General features: G+C 43.9%; 2 protein-coding genes across 2 annotated transcripts in view; one reads left to right on the top strand and one right to left on the bottom strand.

The window, feature by feature from the left end:
• The window catches only part of pvalb7 (parvalbumin 7), a 107,435-nt gene that overhangs the window by 10,884 nt on the left and 71,976 nt on the right, over positions 1 to 24,575 (top strand). The gene's annotated exons all lie outside the window — the stretch shown is intronic.
• The window catches only part of ncf4 (neutrophil cytosolic factor 4), a gene marked incomplete at its 3' end in the record, with an annotated part of 154,745 nt that overhangs the window by 77,406 nt on the left and 52,764 nt on the right, over positions 1 to 24,575 (bottom strand). Inside the window, 2 exon segments of the mRNA XM_084318851.1 lie at positions 20,504 to 20,558; positions 23,155 to 23,282. Of these exon segments, the coding sequence (XP_084174977.1) occupies positions 20,504 to 20,558; positions 23,155 to 23,282 (183 nt within the window).

The following is a 24,575-nucleotide window of genomic DNA, read 5'->3' as shown; positions in this document are numbered from 1 at the left end:
ATTCTAGGCCAAAAAGCTACTCCATGAAGTCGTTTGTAGGTCTTGAATATCCCAACATGGCCACTTAGAGGGTTGTCATGATAGTTTTGGAGTATCTGTTGAACCAGGCTCTCTGGAATGTAGATGCGATAATGAAACTGCTTGTCTGACCTTTGTGTTTTATGGTAGAGTTTGTCCCCCAGGACAACATAACTTGGTTCCACAGTATCATCATCTTCTGCTAGAGCTTTGAAGATTCTTTTGATCTTGGGGTCTTTGTGCTGTTCTTCCCAAATGAGCTCAAGTGATACAGGGAGACTTACAGCATCCTTTTTGCTCGAGTACAGGCGGTATCCTGCACAGGTAGAAATCCTGGAGAGAGCATCTGGAAACTTTTTTTGTTTGTTCTGCTGAAATGCCTTTTCTGGGACTCTCGCCGTGCCTGGCTGAAATGGATAGGTGGAGGGATTGGACTTAAAACCATATTCTCTGTCAGCCACATTGATCTGTAACATGCTGAGGGAAATAAAATCAAGGCCAAGGACGACACCATAAGCCAGGGCTTGTGGAGAAAGTATGGCTGCTGGTAGACTGAACACCTGTCCATGTAGATCAATTGAAAGGTCTATCCATCCAAGTGGGGTTGCTGCATCACCATTAGCAAGATACAATGGACCATCCATCCATGGTATGAGGTCTTCTTTTGTCTTACCTAATTCCACCCAGAGATATTCATGGATGAGGGTGTAACTTGCACCTGTATCTACTATGGCTTTTCCGTGCCATGTACCAATGGAAATAGGCACAACCAGCTGCTGTGGGACAGGCAGAGGACTGGGAGAACGGTTCTTTATCTTTACTACTGATACAGAACTGTTACTAGGTTGACCGCTGTATTTATTAGGATGAGGATGCTGCTTGTTTTGCTGGTGGTTGGTGGGTCTTCTGGGGTTGGCAGGTGAGCAATAGCTTGGACAAGAACCAGGAGGGTGCTGTTCTTTACATCGCCAGCATAACACTGGAGGCTTGTCTGCTGGTTGAACAGGAATGTTGCTTTTGGGATTGGTTGGAGCATTTCTTCTGCCAGCGTCTTGATTATATTCCAGCTGTTGCTCATGATCTCTTTCAAATTGGTGACCAAGGCGTACTAGCTCTTCAACATTGTTAACTCGACCTCGGAGTTGGGTGGCAAGATGTGGTTTGATATTTTTCAAGATCATCTTGACTATGCTTGCTTCAGTCAAAGAGGAATTCCACCTCTTACATAGTGCTCTATAGGAGAAGGCAAAATCTCGGATGGTTTCTCGTTCTCCTTGTATTCTGGTTCTGACACGTTCTGCCAGCTCATCCTCGTAATCTTCAGCTAGAAATGCAGACAGAAAAGCAGATTCAAACTGACTCCATGAATATACATATGACCTGGCAATCTCCCACCAGTCACATGCTGTTCCATGTAACACAGTTCTGAAGGTTGCAAGATCAGAATCGGACAATGACTGTAGAGCCAGGAAGTCATGACACTTAGATAGGTAGTTTAGGGGGTCTGGATCATCATTAGGCCTTCCATATGTTGGGAATGTCAGCTTGATATAATCACTTTTTGTGATGGCCGTGGTAGTGGTTAAAGTTGTTGTGGGAGGTGTATGTTGTTGACATACCCGAGTAGGAGGTAGTGAGGGAAGAGTGGAAGGTCGTTGGATTGTAAGTGATTCAAGTTTCTCTTCCAAGTAGGTTATTTTCTGTTCCTGCTCATCAGTCTGTTTCTTCATCTCTGTTCTCATATCTTCCAGGTTGGTGTACAGTTTGTTAAGTTGTGCATTACTGCAATCAACAGCTTTGTGTAAATTGGCAATGCCTTCTTGTGTGGTTTTTTTAGAAGCTTGGATTTCCTGTTGTACTTCAACTTGGAGCTGCTCCACCATGAAGCGGATCTCTGAAACAAAGGACAGTTCTGAGTTTTTCACTTCCACTGATATGAAATGTTTTACTGCTTTCACAATGTTATCCATTTCAGTTTCCACCTTCTCTTTGTTGGAGGTGATGTCTGATTTGAGATTGCAGTAATTAGCATGCAATTGGTCAGACAGGGCTTTACTCTCTGTACAATGGATTGCATTTGATTTCCCTTCATACATTTTGTAAGCTCTCTCAATACTTTGCCTTGTTTCTCCATTGCTTCATTTATTTTCACCCAATTGTCCTGGGTTTTGACAGCGAGTTGACTCAACTCCCTTGCAGGAGTTGCAATTACTCCTGGTAGTTCACACTGGGACACAGATCCAGAAGTGGAGGAAGGTGTGGGGGAATGTCTGGCCTCCCCTGGCACAGTGAAGGACTGTACAGTTGGGAGAACATGGGCTTCATCTCGCCATGTTAGAGACCGTGTAGGGGTATAGAGGGGATTACCTTGTGGCAGGTAAAAGGATTGCACATGGCTTCCATGTGTTCCTGTAGGATGATGAGTTGGAGTTTGGAAGTAGGTTTGAATTTGCACACCAGGTGCACCTCTGCCACCATGAGTTTGCATGGGTGTTTGGATGTCTGGACCCTCAATCTCCAGAGAGACCGATGGGGAATGCTTGTGTTGGTTATTTCCAGAATCAGACATTATGTGTGTTTATCAGGGGTAATTATATATGTGGAGTTTTGAGTGTTCCACTTAATAAAATGAAATGCAGTAGCACATTACTACATGAATAAATATAAGCCTCCTCAAAAAAACTGAACACATAGGTTCCTCTGTGGCAAACACAATAATCAGAATAATCAAAACCTTATCACAATCTAAGTTTACCTTTAAATTAAAGTTACACCTGTATAGCAGGTTTGAGTACACTTACATTCAACTTAAACTGACAGTATATAGGCCCCATGTTGGGCGCCACATCTGTAGCGGTGGTCAGCCCAATATAATCTAAATGTAAATGTTACAGTGGTGTGTTGGGCGCCAGACAGGCTAAAACCTGTCAATAAATTAAATAAGCTAAATTAAAGCTTACTGTTGTTACCGGCTAGCTCCAGGTAACCTCCACTACAAAAAACAGCATGATAAGGTTTGAAATATTGAAATAAGAGGCAGGCAAACAGTATTCAGGCAAATAATATATACTGTATTCAAAATAATCAAGTGCAAAACAGATACATAGAATACAAGTGAAAAGGGGTAATGAGTCAAATAAATAAACAGTCCAGATTGGGGATTGGGTGTGTGCTCAGTGAGTGTGTGTGTGTGGGGGGGGGGTAGCAGGCTGGGGTAGGCTGAAGTGGTGGCTGAGGACAGCTTGGAGATTAGTAGGGGGAAGCTGGGAGAACAGGGACACTGGAGATCTTGAGTGAAGGTGGTCAAGTCCGGGATAGTTGGTGGTTTGAAGAGACGGTTCATGGAAGGGGTTAACTTGCCAGTGTAACGGAGGTACCGCAGTATATCCACAGTCACGATGGTACAAGTAGTTCAGTGGCTGTGGATGGTAAGCGGTACTGCAAGTAAACTCACTCCCCAGAGGCATCCAGACCCGGAAGCAGGAGGTGGATTCACCTCTTGGTACAGTGGTCTGTGCTGTCGGCCGCGATGCGGGAGACCGGGGTTCGAATCCCACCCAAGGCATGGTCGAAGTGGCAGGTTCAGAGTTGGACTGTTACAGTGGTGCCTTGGGTAGAGTAGAAATAGGCAGGATAGACGTGGTTAGTTAGGGGTGGATTCACCTCTTGGTATAATGGTCTGTGATGCCGCCCGCGATGCGGGAGATTGGGGTTCAACTCCCACTCAGGGCGATCCCTTAACAGGGGTCAAATCGACAAACACAACGCAGATAAGATCACACCGGTCACACCAGCACTGGTGTCCTCTCTTTACAGGTGATACTCTCTTTGTCGGCCATGTTGTAGGCCACAGGATACATGAGGAGTCTGTCACCATTTCCTCCAAATCGACTTGTTCTTTGCCTTCTTAACTCACATTTTCTTCTCAGTATTTCCCTTGCTCTCACTTCACTCCTCTCTCCTGCTCTGCATCCTTGTGCTGCTCCACTTGCTCTGCTTCACTCTGCTCTGCTGCTCATGCTGCAAATCAACTCAGCTGAGTCCTATATGTCAATTAGACTGCCTGCCTTAAAGGGGCAGTGCCAATAGGCTACTCTGCTACAATTTACGATTAAAAAATGAACCTCCCCTACTCTGCATCACTGAAAGCTAGCGCTACAGAAGGCAGCCCACTCCATTGACCTTGTGTTTAACACGGAGCACCGCCGCTAACAACAGCCACTGTTTCTGCTGCGAGTGGACAAAGCCCGGCTAAACGGCAGACGGGGCTAGGCTTCGGTTACGTTGCAGCGCCGTTGACAAATGCCTGTTCTCTCCACCCATCCGTCAGACTGACTCCAGCCATTGATCACCGTCTGGAGGATCCAAGTTTGAACAGCCACTTCACTTGACTGCAACACCCACACACATATATATACGAACACGCATGCACACACATACATACTAGAAGAGAGAGAGCGAGAGAGAGAGAGAGAGAGAGAGAGAGAGAGAGAGAGAGAGAGAGAGAGAGAGAGAGAGAACTATAATGAATGTTCTGTGGGTTAGCAGCTCTGAGTGAGTATGCCTTTGTGTGTATGTGTGTGTGTGTGTGTGTGTGTGTGTGTGTGTGTGTGTGTGTGTGTGTGTGTGTGTGTGTGTGTGTGTGTGTGTGTGTGTGTGGGAGAGAGAGAGAAAAAAGGCAGAGACAGAGGGAGAGAAGGAGTGCGAGAAAGAAAGCGAGAGGATAGTGTAAAAGGGAGGCATTGCTCTTAGCTCTGTGGTAAAAGGTCAGAGATGTGTGATGGTGTGATAGCGTGGCGAGTGGCTGTGCACACACCGTGGTGCGAGAAGGTGAATCACTCAAACAGTTTAGCATAGAGGCCATTACGCACACAGTGTCAGTGCTATGGAAGTATGCACAAGAAAACGTGCACATGCACGCACAGACACACACACATGCACCCACACACACACCTACACACAAAGACACACACACACAGACACATGCACACATACACACACCGCCACATTACCCATCTGTAAAGTAAAGTATGTCATCTCTTAATCTTTAAAAAAAATTACTTAGTCTCGCAATGCCAGACCGCTCGCGTTAGAAGCCCTGGTAGACATGTTATTACTACTAAAAATGTATCCAAAGCGCTTTACAATTTGTTCCTCACATTTAGGGCTTAAGTGTCTTGCTCAAGGACACTTCAACATGCTGCCCGGGAGGAGCGGGAATCGAACTGGGAACCTTCAGATTACCAGACGACCTGAGCCACTGTCGCCCCCATTACTAAAAATAAATATAAAAAAGTAGAGCATGAACATCCACTCTGGTGAGCAGGTGCAGGACTAACAGAAGATCATCCACTCTGCAGGACTAACAGAAGATCAGCATCAAACAGACTGCATGCTGTTACCACTCCACTACATGTTTACTGAGAGATCAACGTTTCGATCATCTCAGGATCTTCATAAGAAACGTTGATCTCTTAGTAAAAATGCAGTGGGGAGCGGGTCTTAACACATTGAGTGCCAACGACAAGATTAGTCATGCTAACTCGCCATGCGTTGAGTGCCAATGAGTTTTCTCGTCTTTTAATCGTTATTTCTTTTATTAGCGATATCCATTTATTTTTCATCCATCCAGCCTGACGTTATCATTGTGAATGGGTCTGAGCTCGAAAAGGGCAAATACCGCCGCCTATCATCTCCCAGATGGTAATGCACATCATTGGATTGGGTGGGCATGTGCATCAGAAAAAAAGTCCGGTCCGGGGTTTTCCATTCTCTGGCATGCAGTATCGTGTTACCAGATTGACTGAGGACCCTCAGACCCTTATGTGTTTCGGACTATAACGTTGGATCAATAAACGCGATCAATATTTGGAATGGCAATCAGGAATTTGATTCATCTTTTTGCAGAACATCTGCTGTGAGGTAAGGACTCTATTTTACCAGTATTGGGTTAATCAGATGTTTTTTTCTCAGCCATCGCAGCGTGTCTGTGTGTGTGTATGATGTTAGCGCTGACCAGGTCATGGATAATAGATTTTTCAGCCCGCTTCTCTAGCGTGCATAAGTACACATACTATCGATAATCTAGCATTTATTTGAAAACGATTCATACATTGCTTTGGTGCATTTCTCTGATCAGAATTAAAGTTCTCATAACTGTTACTTCAACCTCCACAACATTTTGTCATTTGTGCACATCATAGTAGCAGTTTCTCATTCCTCCGAACAAATTGCAAATGCTTTTGGACATGCATCAATTGCTTTCATACAATTCTCTGCTGTTTTATGACATTATCATTTGCTTATGTCATGTCAGTCAAAATTAACTATACTTATGACTGCTGAATAGTCATTCCCTATAAAACTAATAGTCCTCATTTCATTGCTTGAGTCATTACATACAAAAATGTTTAACTAGTTGTCAAAATCTGTCAATCACGGCCTCACAATGGCTGAGGCTGGTTGAAGGGTGCAGCCAAATGTTGAGAGAACCACTGTAAATACAATTACTGTATTCAAACATTTCATCTGGAGAGCAGGTGTGTATACTGGACAGTAATTCAGCACTAAACAATCTGCACTGCACTACTGCCATTGTGTCATACATGAAGCTTGCAGTGGGACAAGAACTTGTCACTTTTTACATTTTACATTTAGACAGCTTTACTGCAGCACAGATTTACTGTATTGTAGTGTAAAGTAGTGTTACAGTAAAGATTTGCCATATTTACAGTATGGTACTGTACTGCAGCATTTTACAAGTGGGAAGCACTGTTATTGTACACTACAGTAATATGGGTTACTGTAAAGCAGTATATCTCATGTTTGCTGTACATTACTGTAATTTTACTCTGCACCACATAGGATTGCAAGACAACCTTGCAGAGGTGGAAGAGGGCCCCTTTTTACTCCGCAACAAGAGGAAGCCATTTGTGCAATGGTGATTGCAAACAATGCCATAAGGTTGAGAGAGCTACAAAGCGCTGTTATAGAGGATGACAATATCTTTGGGAATATTGAATCTGTTTCAATCGCTACAATTGACAGAGTGCTCAGGGGAAATTAAATGTGCATGAAACAATTGTAGTACAATGTGCCATTTGACCGGAACAGCGACAGAGTGAAGGAGATCCGCCACCAGTATGTACAAGTAAAACATGTATGTGTTCTATGCATACTCTAATGTTCAGTGCTGTAAACTGGTTACTTTGTATAGTGCCATGCAGTACACGTACATGACAGTTCATTCTGTACAATATGTTGTCCAAAATGCATTATGTTACACAGGAAAAGTTTATAGTTTTTCTCTCTCTCTCTTCTGGGATAAAGCGTGTACCAGGGAACCGCTGCACACATTATACGTTGATGAGGCGGGTTTCAATCTGGCAAAAGGTAGAAGGCGTGGAAGAAATCACATTGGACAGAGAGCAACCATTGATGTCCCAGACCAACAAGGAGGGAATATTACAATGTGTACAGTGTGTACAGTAATGTGTTACTGTAGATGTCAAATGGCTGTGCAAATAGTGTTTAGGGCTGTCTTGAGCATTTTCAGGTAGTGTCACCTAGATCTGCCTTTTTTGCATTGGAAAACACTTACAGAGTGAACTGTCATAACGAAAACATGGCAAAGCCATTTGACTATCTTGTTCATAAACAACGGTGTCAGGACTTTTCATTTTGATGACAGTGACACTTTCATTGACATGAATACTTGCTTTTGAGGAATGAACTATCCATTTTGAGCAAGTGACACGCTTCTGCAGGTTATCAACTAGGTTTTGCAGTTTGTACTAATTGTTTTGAGAAATGCACTAACAGTTATGAGAACTTTAATTCTGATCAAAGAAATGCACCAAAGCAATTGAGAAAAACTGTGAATCAGCCGAAAAATTACAACGTGTTTTGTAATTATCGCGGAATTTCTCTGGAATTACTAGAACTCTCTCCAAAACTATACTCCTATTCAAAACGGTATAAAACGGAAATGTACCAATGAAAAAACAATCTGTTTCATACATGTTGACTGCAAGCAAGTCATTGATAAGCGAGGGGTGTTTTAGACCCATAGCCATAATTTAGATATAAAGATATAGTTTAAGCCTTCGCAAATTTCCCTGACCTCCCATTGACTTCAGTGCTGGCACTCTAGCCCATATATGGTCAAAGGGGCGTGGCACTCAATGTGTTACGTAACAGTGTGTGGACTTATTTCTGAGACATGTTGTTATGGGGGGGGGGGGGGGGGGGTTGAGACAGCGATATTTTGTATGTCGATATTATATCAATACTATCATACTGATGCCAAGTATCAATATATATGAAAGAAAAAGAAAGTATATACAGTATAGATAGATAGATAGATAGATAGATAGATAGATAGATAGATAGATAGATAGATAGATAGATAGATAGATAGATAGATAGATAGATAGATAGATAGATGGATGGATGGATGGATGGATGGATGGATGGATGGATGGATGGATGGATGGATGGATGGATGGATGGATGGATGGATGGATGGATGGATGGATGGATGGATGGATGGATGGATGGATAGATAGATAGATAGATAGATAGATAGATAGATAGATAGATAGATAGATAGATAGATAGATAGATAGATAGATAGATAGATAGATAGATAGATAGATAGATAGATAGATAGATAGATAGATAGATAGATAGATAGATAGATAGATAGATAGATAGATAGATAGATAGATAGATAGATAGATAGATAGATAGATAGATAGATAGATAGATAGATAGATAGATAGATAGATAGATAGATAGATAGATAGATAGATTCAACACATGGTGAACATACAATATAAAAACACACAAGAATACATGCCATGCAATCCCCACAATTTCACAAACAATAAAAAAAATGCTACAGTACAGTGTTCCAATTTAAAGTGCATTGCCTTAAAGTGCCTGTCGGCTGGTGCTAGCCCTTATGGTACAAAGTGCCTGTGCATTAGGACTTGAGTTCAGGTGACAACCTCAGGATATGTACTATTTTTTAAAACGAGATGTCCTACACCTGAGACTTTGGAGTCTTCTACCAAAGGGAAGGGGGTTAAAAAGTTAGTAAGCAGGGTGAGAGGGGTCACCGATCACCTTCTCCCCTTTCCGCCTGATTTGTGTTGCATATATGGAGGCCACAGAAGGGAGATCACAGCCAATGATTTGTTATGCTGTGCGTACAGTCCTTTCTAGTATGATGGACGGTGGTGTTTCCGTACCACACCATCAGGGCTGGACTGGGACCAAAAATCGGCCCTGGCATTTTTGGCCCAGACCGGCCCACCATAATCGGTCGGACACCACCCACCAGTACACCATCCTTGCGTTCCCCTTAAATATGCGTACCTACTGTACTATTCCCCCAAACCACTACAAAGCTGGGTAGTAAGTGCCATGGACAAGTGGACCAGTGCAAGTGGACCAGTGTACTCACTCACTCTTGGCTGAATATTGTTTTGGGTGGTGATGTAAAAACATCTGCATCATAGCAGGCTCAGGATGGGCAAAGTAGTCTATAGCCTGTTCATCCCTGTCTCTCTCCTCCACAACCTGGCTTGACTAGATATAAGGAGAGAGATGATTACAATTAACTGGTACATTCAGGTCCAGAATTGTTGGAATTCCCTGACAAAGATGTGCAAAAAGCTGTACAATTTAAACAATACCATACTGGTAATGAGCAAATGTTTATTCAATGAATGCATGGAGCTGTTCCATCTTATTTCATTTGATACTAACTACTCAGTTCATACAGATTTCAAGTATTCAAATATCAATGATGAATATTGCATAAGGTTTACACAGTTAATAGATCACCTTCTTGTTTTATATTCATGTTCAGAGAGGAGGAGTAGTTAGATCTTTGTATGTGATTTATATGGCAATTAAATCAATGATGTGCTTGTTTGTTTGGGGAGTTTGACCTACAGTTAATGTGCCTACCATGTGAAGGTGCATGATCAATGGACAGCACAAAAACTATTTGTGTAGGTGGAGACTAGAGCTACCACAGATAGTAATAAGTTATAAGAGTAAGTAATCCATACCATATATATCCTAATAGTTACCTTATTACCATACTTGGCTGAAAATAAACGTTTCTGCCTGTTGTGAATGTGTTTTCCCTGTAGGCTAATACATAAGTAGGCATACATTTTTGCAGTTGAGCAAACATTTGCAGTTGAGTAGGCTATATGTGCTGTGTTTTTATGTCTTCCATCGAGGACCACCTTGGAAATAAGTGTTTTAATGAATGCTTTTAGGTGATATCCTCAGGAATACAAATTGGTCAAGATAATTTGTTTTTATGATGTGTTTTTAATTTCCAAATACAAATCTAATCAAATCAAAAAAGCAGTTTTTGCAGTTGAGCTACAGGTGTTGAGCTACAGCCTTTTCATGCATCTTTATCAAGGGAACCCTTATCCTAATGATTTTTTAAAAAATATTATGATGATACGATATGGACCTAGTAGTTGGGTCATCTGTGGCACTTCGTTTCTCAATGGATTTTTAAAAAAGGCGGGGGAAATTTGTGAGAGACCAAAATCCAAAATGGCTGCTGTGGAACTTAACTTTTTAATGGTTTGACCTACAATGATGCACAATACATGGTACCAGCCCCCTCTCAGTCATGTACCAGCCAGCCCCCTCTCAGTCATGTACCAGCCAGCCCCCTCTCAGTCATGTACCAGCCCCCTCTCAGTCATGTACCAGCCAGCCCCCTCTCACTCATGTACCAGCCTCCTCTCAGTCATGTACCAGCCTCCTCTCAGTCATGTATACCAGCCCCCTCTCAGTCCTGTATACCAGTCCCCTCTCAGCCATGTAGTCAAGTCAAGAGATTTATTTGTCACGGCATACAAGTATACAATGAAATGCGGGTGGTCTTGCCCGCAACGATGTGCAAATAACATATAATAGAATCAACATTGTGCAATAAGCAAGTAACATTGTGCAATAAACAAGTAACATGTTAGGGCATATCGGTATATGTACATAAGTTATTTACAGAGCATGGAGGACATACTGGGTCCTTTGGTAGTGTCTAATTTATACAATCTCCGGTTATACTATACTATTTAAAAAAAGTGACCCTTCTTGGTGGCCATAAGTGTGGGCGTGTGCAGCATGAGTGTGTGCCTGCTCATGTTAAAGTGGCTGCTAGTGTGTGAGCGTGTACAGTGAGTGTGTTGTGCGTGTGCTCATGTGTGCTTGTGTGTGGAGAGTTCAGTGTTCAGGGCTCTGATGGCCTGGGGGAAGAAGCTGAGCCGAAGTCTCTCTGTCCTAGCAGCTGGTGTTCGCAGGCGTCTGCCTGACCTGAGCAGCATGAACAGGCTGTTGTTGGGGTGGTGTGGGTCTTTCATTATTCTGCAGGCTCTGGATTTGCACCTCTTGTTGTATAGAACCTGCAGGGGTGGTAGTGCAATACCCGTGGTACGCTCGGCTGAGCGCACCACTCTCTGTAGGGCCTTCTTGTCCTGTGCCGTGCTGTTTCCATACCAGGCAGTGATGTTTCCAGTCAAGATGCTCTCTACAGCTCCGGAGTAGAAGGACTGGAGTATCTTCCCAGATACTCTGAACTTCCTTAACTGTCTCAGGTGGTAGAGGTGTTGCTTCGCCTTTTTTACGACTCTGTCCACGGTAGCCCCGTTAATCCTCAGTGGTGTGTGTGTCTCCTGCTGTCCTCTCCTATAATCCACGATCAGCTCCTTGGTTTTACCAATGTTCAGGAGCAGGCTGTTGTCCTGGCACCAGCGTTCCAGTACCTCAACCTGCTCCCGGTAGGCCTTCTCGTCGTTGTCCGAGATCAGCCCCACCACCACTGTGTCGTCCGCAAACTTCACTATGGAGTTGTTGCTGAACTTGGCCACACAGTCATGTGTGTATAGTGAGTACAGCAGGGGGCTCAGAACACAGCCCTGGGGGGACCCGATGTACCAGCCCCCTCTCAGTCATGTACCAGCCCCCTCTCAGTCATGTATACCAGCCCCCTCTCAGTCATGTACCAGCCCCCTCTCAGTCATGTACCAGCCACCTCTCAGTCATGTACCAGCCCCCTCTCAGTCATGTACCACAGCCCCATCTCAGTCATGTACCACAGCCCCCTCTCAGCCATGTACCACAGCCCCATCTCAGTCATGTACCAGCCCCGCTCTCAGTCATGTACCACACGACTGGCGGGGGGGGGGGGGGGGGGGGGGGGGGTGCTTAGTAAGAGATGTGATTGGGCCAGCCCAGTGTTAGTCAGCACCAATACATGGTACCAGCCCCCTCTCAATCATGTACCAGCCCCCTCTCAGTCATGTACCAGCCAGCCCCTCTCAGTCATGTACCAGCCAGCCCCCTCTCAGTCATGTACCAGCCAACCCCCTCTCAGTCATGTATACCAGCCCCCCTCTCAGTCCTGTATACCAACCCCCTCTCATTCATGTACCAGTCCCCTCTCAGTCATGTACCAGCCCCCTCTCGGTCATGTACCACAGCCCCATCTGAGTCATGTACCACAGCCCCCTCTCAGTCATGTACCACAGCCCCATCTCAGTCATGTACCACAGCCCCATCATGTACCAGCCCCCCTCTCAGTCATGTACCTGCATGACTGGCGGGTGAGTGCTTAGTAAGATATGTGATTGGGCCAGCCCAGTGTCAGTCAGTACCAATGGGCCGCTGTCCCAGCCTAGTAGTGGGCCGGTTGTTGACCAAAAAAGAAAGAAAAAAAGAAAAAAATTATTTTATATAAATATATATATTTGTTTAATCAAATAACGGACCAAATATGCATCGGCCCACCGGGCAAATGCCCGGTATGCCAGTTGGCCAGTCCAGGCCTGCACACCATCATTGAGAAGGTACTGTAAGGACACTCTCCACAGTGGCTCTGTAGAAGCTGAGCATCGCCTCCCTGGACACACCAAACTTTTTAAGCTGGCGCAGGGAGTGGAGCCTCTGGTGGGCTTTGCTAATTATGTGGCTGATGTTAGCTTCCCATTTTAAATTATCACATATGGTGATGCCAAGGAATTTTAAACTGTCTACCCTCTCCACCTGCTGGCACAGAGACTCATCAATTCCTAGCTATTTAAGTTTTTCAAATAGTTTAAAAGGCACAATCGTGTTAAACGCTGAACTAAAATCAATAAACAAAATTCGTACATAAGTGGCAGAGGCCTCCAGGTGCTGCAGGATGGTGTGTAAACAGATACAGCATCCTCTACAGACCTGTTGGGCTGATAAGCAAACTGATACATGTCTAGTTTAACAATACTAGATAAATGATCACAGACAAGCCGGTCGAACACCTTCATAATGACAGAGGTCAGAACGACGGGCCTGTAATCATTCAGACAAGCAGTGCTAGATTTCTTGGGCACAGGTATGACTATGGCAGATTTATAGCATGCCGGGACTTTAAGTGTGCTGAGAGACCAATTAAAAAGGTCTGTAAAAACAGAAGGAAGTTGGTCAGCACCATTTTTCAGGGTAAAAGTAGACACATTGTCTGGCCCTGCAGCCTTCCTAACATTTTGTTTGGGGAGTAAGGCTCTAACTTGGTGCTCCTCGACTACAAAGGGGGGGTTACAGACCCCACTCCATCGACACCTCGAGTGTACATCAAATCTGCAATAAAATTCATTATGCTTGTCAGGGAGTAGGGGGTCCACATCCTGAGCTGACTGTTTATTCTTGAACCCAGTAATCATGTGTAGACCCTGCCAAACCCCTTTAGTGTCCCCAGCTTTCAAGTTGTCCTCAAGACTATCTCTGTACTTAGTAGGGGTGGGAATCGCCAGAGACCTCACGATACGATACTATCGTGATACTTGCCTCACGATACAATAATATCGCGATACTAAATATATATATATTTTTTATAACATTTTATTTATTACCTTTTTTCAACTGCAAAATAAAACTTTGTCAACATGTTTTATCTAATAAAATAAAGTTCAGTCTGTTCATCTCACTTCAATCATTTGTATTGCAGAACATGGTATTTTCTCAAGCAGACAGGTGTAAACACTGTAATCTGTGTTCCATGTACCTGACAAACTGAACTGTTTGTATTACAGTCATATTCCAACTTAACTGAATGCACGTGTGTGTGTGTGTGTGTGTGTGTGTGTGTGTGTGTGTGTGTGTGTGTGTGTGTGTGTGTGTGTGTGTGTGTGTGTGTGTGTGTGTGTGTGTGTGTGTGTGTGTGTGTGTGTGTGTGTGTGTGTGTGTGTGTGTGTGTGTGTGTGTGTGTGTGTGTGTGTGTGTGTGTGTGTGTGGACTACTGTACTACAGGTATTGAAATTAACAATGCAACTTCCTTATACAAAGCTTAGCCTCGTTCAAATTCATACCTGGCAATCTTGTAGAGATCTACATCTCCACTTTTAAAAGCCTGATTCTTCTTAACCCAGAGACTTTTAACCTCTTTATTAAACCATGGCTTATTATTGCCATAGACAGTCACCATCTTTGATGGAATACACCGGTCTTCCGAGAAGTTGATGTATGAGGATATTGTGTCAGTAAATTCATCCAAATCATCACATGCTTCACTAAAAGCAGACCAGTCAGTAAGCTCCAGACAATCGCTGAGCATATCAGCAGCCTCAGGCGACCACTGCCTCACAGGCCAGACAGTCCTTTTAATAGTCTTTAACTGCTGACGGTACTGAGGGATTAAAAAAGTCATGTTATGGTCAGACTGACCGAGAGGCAGCATACCACAGCGTGAAACGCCTGAGAAATTGTACAGTAACATTGGTCGAGTGTTTTTTCGCCTCTTGTGGCAGCGTATATTTGTTGTTTGTACCTGGGTGCCGACTTCCTCAAGTTGACGTGGTTAAAGTCACCCATTACGAGGAGGGCAGAGTCCGGTACAGTATATCCCATTTTTCTGCAATAAGAATGATTGAAGTGAGGTGAGAAGACTGAAAATGTCATCTTATTAAATAAAACAGATGATAATATATATATATCTTTATTGCAGATGTTGACTACGTTTTCTGTTGGGGACATCATTTGCAGTTGAGAAATGGCAATAATATGTGTAAATGGTAAAATGGCTGCATTTATATAGCAGCTTTTATCCAAAGCGCTTTACAATTTGTTCCTCACATTTTACCCATTCACACACTGGCAGAGGCAACCATGGTGCCAACCTGCTCATCAAGAGCAATTAGGGGTTAAGTGTCTTGCTCAAGGAGGGTGGCTACGTGGCGCAGTGGGCAAGGCGCTCACAACGAATGCTGGAGACTAGGCTCGAACAGGATGTCTCCTGTTCGAGCCCCGCTCTCCACATTGCTTTCAATTTAGCTGGTCGTCCACAGTAATACACATTGGCCGTATTACGGGGAGGGAAACTGAAGGGTGGGGATCGGGCGTTGTGGACAGCGACTCCTACAGGTCGGTTGGTGCGCCTGCGCAGTAGAATCAAGAAGCAACTGGGGCGGGGCCCCTCCAAAAGCCCAGACCCCCGACGCTGAAAGATCGAGCCGCGCAGGTGAAAAGATGCGACGGCTGTTACCTTGAGTATCGGAGGGGACTCGTGCTATGTATGACTTAGTCCACATTGCAGCCGGCTTGTGGGAGGCAAGAAACAACGTTCGAAGACAGGGGAGGGTTGAATTGGACGATATGAAAATTGGGATGGGAGAAAAATAGAAAATGGGAGAAAAAGTGGATACAAAAAAAGTGTCTTGCTCAAGGACACTTCGACACGCTGCCCGGGAGGAGCGGGAATTTGTGTGTGTGTGTGTCTCTCCACTCTGCTCTATGGCGTGTGTGTGTGTGTGTGTGTGTGTGTGTGTGTGTGTGTGTGTGTGTGTGTGTGTGTGTGTGTGTGTGTTTATGTGCATGTGTGTTTATGTGCATGTGTGTGTGTGGGTATGTGTGTAGCTGCATGCGTGCAGGTTCAAAAGTCAATCAGAGAAAGTCTAAAAAACACTTTAGCTACTTTCTAATGGGAAATGACAGCCACTAACCCTAGCCCTAATCCCCTCACCACACACACACACACACACACGCGCGCGCGCGCGCGCGCGCGCGCACGGCCACACGCCCACGCACACACACACACGCACACGCACACGCACACGCACACACACACACACACACCACAAACACACAAGCACCATCTAGGTAAAGCGACCTTGGGATATAAATTGTGTTTTTCTTTCTGCTTTTTTGGCGGCACTGGGTAGCGGCAGGACAGGAGCAAAATTGAAAGGAAAGAATGCAAAGGAGAAGATGCGGGGAGCGTAATGAGAGATGGCAGTGACCTCGCAGAGAGACACAGAATAAGGAGCGAGTTAAGAGGAGGCGAAAGTGATGAGCGGGACTGAGGATAAAAGAGGAGAGCGAGGAGGTGACAGAAGAAGATGGAGGGAGCGAGAGGGAAAGAGATAACATAAGGAGCGAAGAGAGAGAGAGAGAAAGTGAGAGAAAGAGAGAACTATAATGAATGTTCTGTGGGCTAGCATCTATAAGTAGTAGATAGATAGGGGTGTAACGGTACATGTATTCGTCCCGCAACCTCACGGTACGGACGTCACGGTTCGGTACATCCAGCCATATGACGAATACATCCCATACGAGACTAGGTAAAACTAGGGTTGCACATTTTACCGGTATCACTGACTACCGCGGCAAGCCTATGTGGAACTAAGTATAACTTCATAGAAAATAATTATATTTAATAATAATAATAATTATTATTATTATTATTATTATTATAAATATATAATATTAATTATAAATAATGTTTTCCTGTTGTACCAAACTCGTACCGAACCGTGACCCCAAAACTGAGGTACATACCGAACCATGGCTTCTCTGTACCGTTACACCCCTAGTAGTAGAGTATACCTTTGCATGTGTGTGTGTGTGTGTGTGTGTGTGGGAGAGAGAGATAGAGAAAAGGGGCAGAGACAGAGGGGGTGAAGGAGTGAGAGAAAGCGAGAGGACAGTGTAAAATGGAGGCATTGCTCTTAGCTCTGTGGTCAAATGTCAGAGAGGTGTGATGGTGTGATAGCGTGGCGAGTGGCTGTGCGCTGCACTCCGTGGTGCTGAGCAGGTGAATCACAAAATAAGGAGCGAGTTAAGGAGGTCAAAGTGACGAGCGGGACCAAGGATAAAAGAGGAGAGAGCGAGGTGGTGACAGAGGAAGACGGAGGGAGCGAGAGGGAAAGAGAGAGAGAGTAATGAGAAAGAGGGGGAGGAGGTTTGTGTTTGTGCATTTCCAAATTGTGCCAACAACGCGTTGCCCATTTTGCGTAGCGTTCATAGACTAGTGATATGGACATGCAGTTCCATGAGCGGAGAGACCAGGGCCCCGTTCCTTGTACCTGGATAACTGAGTTAGCCGGATAACTTTAACTGGATAACTGAGTTAGCCGGACTTTCCGGTTCCCCGTACGTGGATTTTCCAAATCACCATGACAACAGATCCAAAAGTTTGAGCCTGGTCGAAAGCAGAGTTTAAGTTCAAGTTAGCCTGAACCATCGCCACGCCCCCGCAAAGAAGTGACAGCCCGTTTCCTGAAACTATTCCCACAGTCTACGATCTGCATTATACCATTCTGAATTACGTTTTTGTGCTCCATTCTTCCAGAGGGGGCTTTTGAAATGTAAAATAGACCCAAAATGCTGATACTAAATTCACTTTGTCCTAAATAATGCACGTTATATATACCGTGGCGCTCGCTCGTGCGATGTACACATTATGTGGTTATTTTAATTGTAACTGGGATTAAGATGTCTGATGAGATGCGCTGTTTGACGGATTTGAGAAATTGAATGAGCCGTTGACGTCACATTAATGAATGAGGATAAAGAGATAAACTTCATTCAAAACAAAGGATATTCTAAACACGGGTCTCTCGTTCATTAATGTATAAACAATGAATTTATCCCATCTGGCACAGTGGTGCAGCGGTAGTGCTCAAGCCTGCCAACCCAGTGACCGGGGTTCAAAACCCGGTGTTTCCAATATGATTTTTTTGAATATAATATTAATGATTATACGCCAAAGTAGCCTGGTTTTAAGTTAAAATATTATAAATCTACATGCATTGAGGATGTCATTCTTTATATAGCTCTCAACGTGCACCAAATTGAATTATTCCTATATTGCAAAAAGAAGGAAAAGACTAGGGTCTCGAACCCCGGTCGTCTGCGTGATAGTCAAAATAACAACCCGTTAGACCACATTGGAGATAAGTTAAAGATCGACTATACATCAATCAATGGGTAAGAGAGCCGTATCGTAATTCTGTATAAGTTTAATTAATTATTTTCGCTAGCAAGATCTCATTTGATTATTCAATCCAGCAGGCAAGTTTAAAGAAATATAATCTGATTGATTGAGGTAATGAGGGACTTAAAATTAGCCTATAGATAACGCATTTTACTTGTCGGCGAGGCGATTGAGCCGTATTGCAATCTGTCAATAAAGTTTTAAATCAATTAATCAATCAATGCCGTTAGAGAATCAGGATCTCTGCCATCGATACGTGCTGGCTTTTCGCCTGAAGCGGCCGCGCGCATTTAGCCTGAGTCGCAAGTCTGGCTTGAGTTAACGAGACTGAATCCACCTTCGAGGAACAGGAAAATCCCGGCTTCGAACATCGGGTTAACTGAAGCTGGATAATGACATCTTGATCGACTTAACGGAACGTAGGCCAAGTGCGTCCACATTTTTATAGGATTCTATCACATTTTCATAACAATAGCACCCTGCGCCGTTTTCATTGAGGTTTCTTACAAATTAACGATGCTTTATCTTGTCCTTTATATGCCGATTATCATTAGAATCTTAAATTGTACCATATGTCCCCCTTTAGACAACATATGTAATGCTACCAGCGCACTTTTGTTAAGATAATTAGTTGGCCATTCGCGGTCGCTATACCGAGGTTGCAGTAATAGTTTAACGCTGTTCAGATCACGTCGGAGAATATAGACCCATCCCAGTGACCTGCGACCTGTGCTAACGCTCTTGGGAAATGCAGTGTTGTAGTTCTCAACATTTTCAGCCTTTAATTTTAAACCAATGCTGCCATCTACTGACAACAAAAAAGTGTTGTCTAATCGTCACCTTGAGAGCTACTTCCGTATACAGCGCCGCCCCAAACCCATTCTAGAGATTCCCACTTTTTGCTGGGAGTGGGGCGTGGCCGTATTTGGTCCCAGACAATAAGAGTGGCTGCAATTGGTCACCGTGACGTTAGTTGAACCAGGTACAAGAAACAGGGCCCTGCTGCAGACAAAGTAATAATAATAATAATAATAATAATAATAATAATAATAATAATAATAATAATAATAATAATAATAATAATAATAATAATAATAATAATAATAATAATAATAATAATAATAATAATAATAATAATAATAACTTTATTTATATAGCACATGGATTGCAGCTCAAAGTGCTTCACAGCAAATAGCATAAAATGAACATACATTTGACAGAATAAAAACAATGCATAAAGTGCAGACATAAGAATATGTATAAAAATACAATACAAGTAGTGCAATGTAGAACGTGCAGACATAAGAATAGGCATAAAATAAGTACAATAAGTACAGTGTTGCTCAAAGGCATGTGAACCCCCCCCCCTGGAACAGCCAGTCCCTGAAACACCCCACACATCAATCCCCACCACAGCCCCATCCAAGACACCCCCCCTGATAAAGCATGTCATGACCGAAGGAAAAGACAAACAGCCTGAATACACCCGGACCCTTCACCAAATACAATGACCAAACATGGAACATCCCCGTGCACACAAGCATGTGAACCCCCAGGAAGTAATGTAATGCACAAAGTAATATAATTATTATGGTGGTAACTGACTGTTTTGACTGACAATACGCATTAAGCATCAGGTATATTACTGTGCATTGATACTGTAAGTCTGCAGAGCAAGACTAATAAAATTGGTAGCGTCTGTGTGTGTGTGTTCACCAATATGGGAATTTAGGAAGAACCCATATTGATTCCATATCTATTTTCATATAGCCAGAGATGGACACTTCGTCCATGAACAGCAGTATGTATTTCAACACGACGAGCAGGGCATCCTGTCTGTAGCCTGTGGCCGTCCTCAAGCCGACCGCTTCACACTTACATTCAAGGGTGTATTTATCTTCAAGGTTATACCAGTTGCTAGCCTTTGTTTGTGTGTGTGCGCATGCATGCTGCATATAGATTAATGAAAACTGCATATTAGCCCTGTATTACAGCTCTGAAATAGAACAACACTACATATTACTGTTCAGGGAATCCACGTTGAGCTGAGACACATGCACACAGGGGCGTAGCTGGGGGGGGGAAGCTTAGATTGTACACATTGTGGTGTGGTGTGTCTGCATGGTTGTGTGACTGCATTTCCTTGACTGAAAGTTGGGTACGGAGACTGTAACCAAAGCAACAATGTAAGGTATCTACCTCAGCTCTAGGGGAGGAGAACAGGTCTGTCTTCTGCTTAACGGTCTGTGTTCTCCTGAAAGAGAGGCAGCAAGAGAGAGAGAGAGAGAGAGAGAGAGAGAGAGAGAGAGAGAGAGAGAGAGAGAGAGAGAGAGAGAGAGAGAGAGAGAGAGAGAGAGAGAGAGAGAGACACACACACACAGACAGACAGACAGACAGACAGACAGACAGACAGACAGACAGACAGACAGACAGACAGACAGACAGACAGACAGACAGACAGACAGACAGACAGACAGACAGACAGACAGACAGACAGACAGACAGACAGACAGACAGACAAGAAAATTACTGTTAGGCTTGGTGAGGTTCACAACAGAGAAATAACTGAAATATATCACACTTCAAAACACAAACAGCCCTAAAGCCGCATGACTTTAAATGAGACGAGGACAAGTCAGATGTGAGATGAGAAGTACTGAGAGTCCAGGTTTGCATCACTTCCTGTTGAGAGAGTCCCCCTTTTAACCACAAGTGCTGATGGTGAAACATGGCCACTGGGGAACTAACCAGTCTGGGGCCGTCATTTCCATCATGAAAGAGGAAGTACGAATAGGGCAATATGTTCCTATTACTGAGCTGAGGAGGGAGAGTCAAGGTGACATGGTATTAATTGTTACCAAAGGAGCAATGCTGCCTAGAGGGTGGAGGTAATAGTAATGTGTGGTGTGAGTGAATTTGCAGACAATAAAATACTGAGTATATATTTTGTGATAAGACCTGAGTCAGTCATACATGTGATCAGACCTGTCAATCATACATGTGATCAGACCTGTCAATCATACATGTGATCAGACCTGTCAATCATACATGTAATCAGACCTGAGTCAATCATATTATGTGATCAGACCTGTCAATCATACATGTGATCAGACCTGTCAATCATACGTACATGGAAATCCAATACTTTTAACCTTTGCTCAATTAAATTGGTTAAATTGTCTTTGCTATATGCAGGGCGCTGCTATGCATTCTGACAGCCCTGACAGCATGTACATACTGTAAAAAGAAAATAAGAAATACATATGAATGCAGACTTTTTGGGGACCCTACATCTTCCCCCACGAATCATCACAATCACCATCACAACCATCACCACCATCATCATCATCACCACCATCGCCATCATCACCACCATCATCACCATCACCACCATCACCATCATCACCATCACCACCACCATCATCATCACCACCATCACCATCATCACCACTATCAGCACCATCTGATAGGGCTGGGCGATATAACGATAACGATAAATATCGCGATATATTTTAATAATCGATATCGGAAAAAAGAAAATATCGAAAGAAAAAAAAGGGCAGTTTTAAAACCAGAGACAGTGGACAGACTTGTCTTTCTTGCCTGCAACTTAAAATAATGACAATACTGACCAAATTGAGATTTCTTTTTCTCTTGTCCATTTATTTTGTTTGCTTTCTAATTTAAAATACAGTTTGAAACCGTCTGTACACAGTAGGCTATGTGTGCTAGCAGAGCTAGACTCCAGTCACGAGTCACGGTGCACATGTGTGGTGGTTTGTCCACCAAAAAAGCACCAAAAGATAGAAAAGAAACTAGCAGAGCCAGAACTGTTCAACTCCCCTGGAGCCACAGCCAGCAGAAGCCGGTTTACTTTCGCTTTCAAACCAGCTGCAGCCTGAGAACTGGAGTGTGAGGGGATGTAACACTAAAGATGGCGGCAACGACAAAGAATTGCTGCAAAATAAACATCTGTTGTTTAATTTTTTTTTATTAATAATAATAATATATATATATTTTTTTACTTATAACAATTTCGATAATTATCGGTATCGAGTGATATGATAACATTATCATATCGTTATCGCGATATGATTTTTTGCCATATCGCCCAGCCCTACACCATCACCATCACCACCATCATCACCATCATCACCATCATCACCACCATCATCAACACTACCACCATTATCACCATCATCACCACCACCATCATCATCACCATCATCACCATCATCACCACCATCATCACCATTATCACCATCATCACCACCACCATCATCATCACCATCATCACCATCATCACCACCATCACCACCATCATCACCATCATCACCACCATCACCACTACCACCATCACCACCACCATCATCACGACTACCACCATCACCACCACCATCACCACCATCACCACCATCATCACCATCATCACCACCATCACCACCATCACCACCATCACCACCATCATCACCACCATCATCACCATCACCACCATCATCACCACCATCACCACCATCACCACCATCATCACCACCATCATCACCACCATCACCACCATCATCACCATCATCACCACCACCACCACCACCACTACCACCATCACCACTACCACTATCATCACCACCACCATCACCACTACCACCAACACCACTATCACCACCATCAGCATCACCACCATCATCACCATCATCACCACCACCACTACCACCACCATCACCACAACCACCATCCACACCATCATCACCATCATCATCACCACCATCATCATCACCATAATCATCACTATCACCATCATCACCACCACTACCACCACCACCATCACCACCACTACCGGTCTTGTGCAGTTTTACACTTTGCGCGTGGGTGGGCGGAGACGTCTGAGAGCTCGCGGTTGGTGCTGGCTGTCCTGCTCACTCTGGTAGAAGAACATTCTGACGGTCTCGTCTAACAACAGCCAGGTCGGCAGGCCCAGCAGCCTCTGGGAGACAGCAGGGAGAGGGGTGGGGGCAGGGTGAGGAGATGGAGAGGGGTGTCAGCCGAGAAGATTGGGAGTGTAGGATGGAGAAATAGAGGGATGGGGGGTGGAGGGGCAGGGAGGAGAGATAGAAGGGGAGGACAAGATGGAGGATGGAAAGGGAGAGGGTGGAGGAGATAATCGAGAGAGGGTGATGAATAGGAGGTTGGGTAGAGGGAGAAAGAGGGGGAGATATAAGGTGATAGTGAGGACAGGGGGAGGGGAAGGCCAAGAGAGAGACATGTGGGGGGGGGGGGGGGGGGGGGGGGTAGGAGAAAGAAATGGATGGAGAAAACTAGGGATGGGCATCGACTTTTTAATATTCGTTGTTAAATTATAAAAGAAAATTGAATAGTTCATGTGAATAATATCGCTTTGGCTCCAAAAATATATTTTCCCTTGTTTTTACCAGCACCTACCCAGGGACAATCAATCAACACTTTGTTTCCACATCAATGTAAATGTGCCAGAGTTAGCTAATGAGCTAGTTTTCATCCGTAGTCCCTGCCTACCATGCATGTCTTTTGGTGCCCATCCCTAGTCAGACATGATGTGGGCACAGGGCAGCACATGGAGAAAAGACCAATAACTTCTACATGTTTAGCTACAACTGAACACTCTTGCTCCAGCAGTATTCAACCCACAAGGGCGTAGGCCGCTGTACTGAGCATAAGAGGAAAACAAATGTAGTCTGTTCTAGAATGTTGTTAAAGGTCAACCTCCACGTTGTATTTTTGTTCAATAAACAATGTGGACTAGGCCAACAGTGGCTTTCATAAAGAAGGGGGAAAAAAAGTATTGAAATTGACCCAGTTTTAGCGTTTTTATCAAACATTTTGTCTGCCCAACACAATCACCACGCACGTGCATATTTTAATCAATGGTTCATAACGTGCGTGTGTAATCGAAATGATCGTCACAACAGGTGCAGGACAACAGGGGGCTCACCAGGGGGCGCTGAGAGTCACACAGCTAGTGGCAGGCAGAGAGCCTTGCTACCATAGATATATGCTTGCTACTACTAGCCGAATGGAAATGTATCTGTTTCACCTCACTATTGCTCCGTGATTATAGCCATCCATCCATCTCTAAAGCTAACCACTATTTGTAAAAGCCACAACCACGTTACCATATTTGTAATAATGTAAATCATTGTGTCGTTGTACACATATTGTGTTTATAACGTTAGTAGATAACATAGCTTAGCTTGGTAGCTATTGTGCTAACAACATATCCCGACATCCGGCTCGCTGGCCG

This window comes from Notolepis coatsorum (assembly GCF_963971535.1).
Source record: "Notolepis coatsorum genome assembly, chromosome: 7".
Lineage (NCBI taxonomy): Eukaryota > Metazoa > Chordata > Actinopteri > Aulopiformes > Paralepididae > Notolepis > Notolepis coatsorum.
This window is presented reverse-complemented; position numbering and strand designations above follow the sequence as displayed.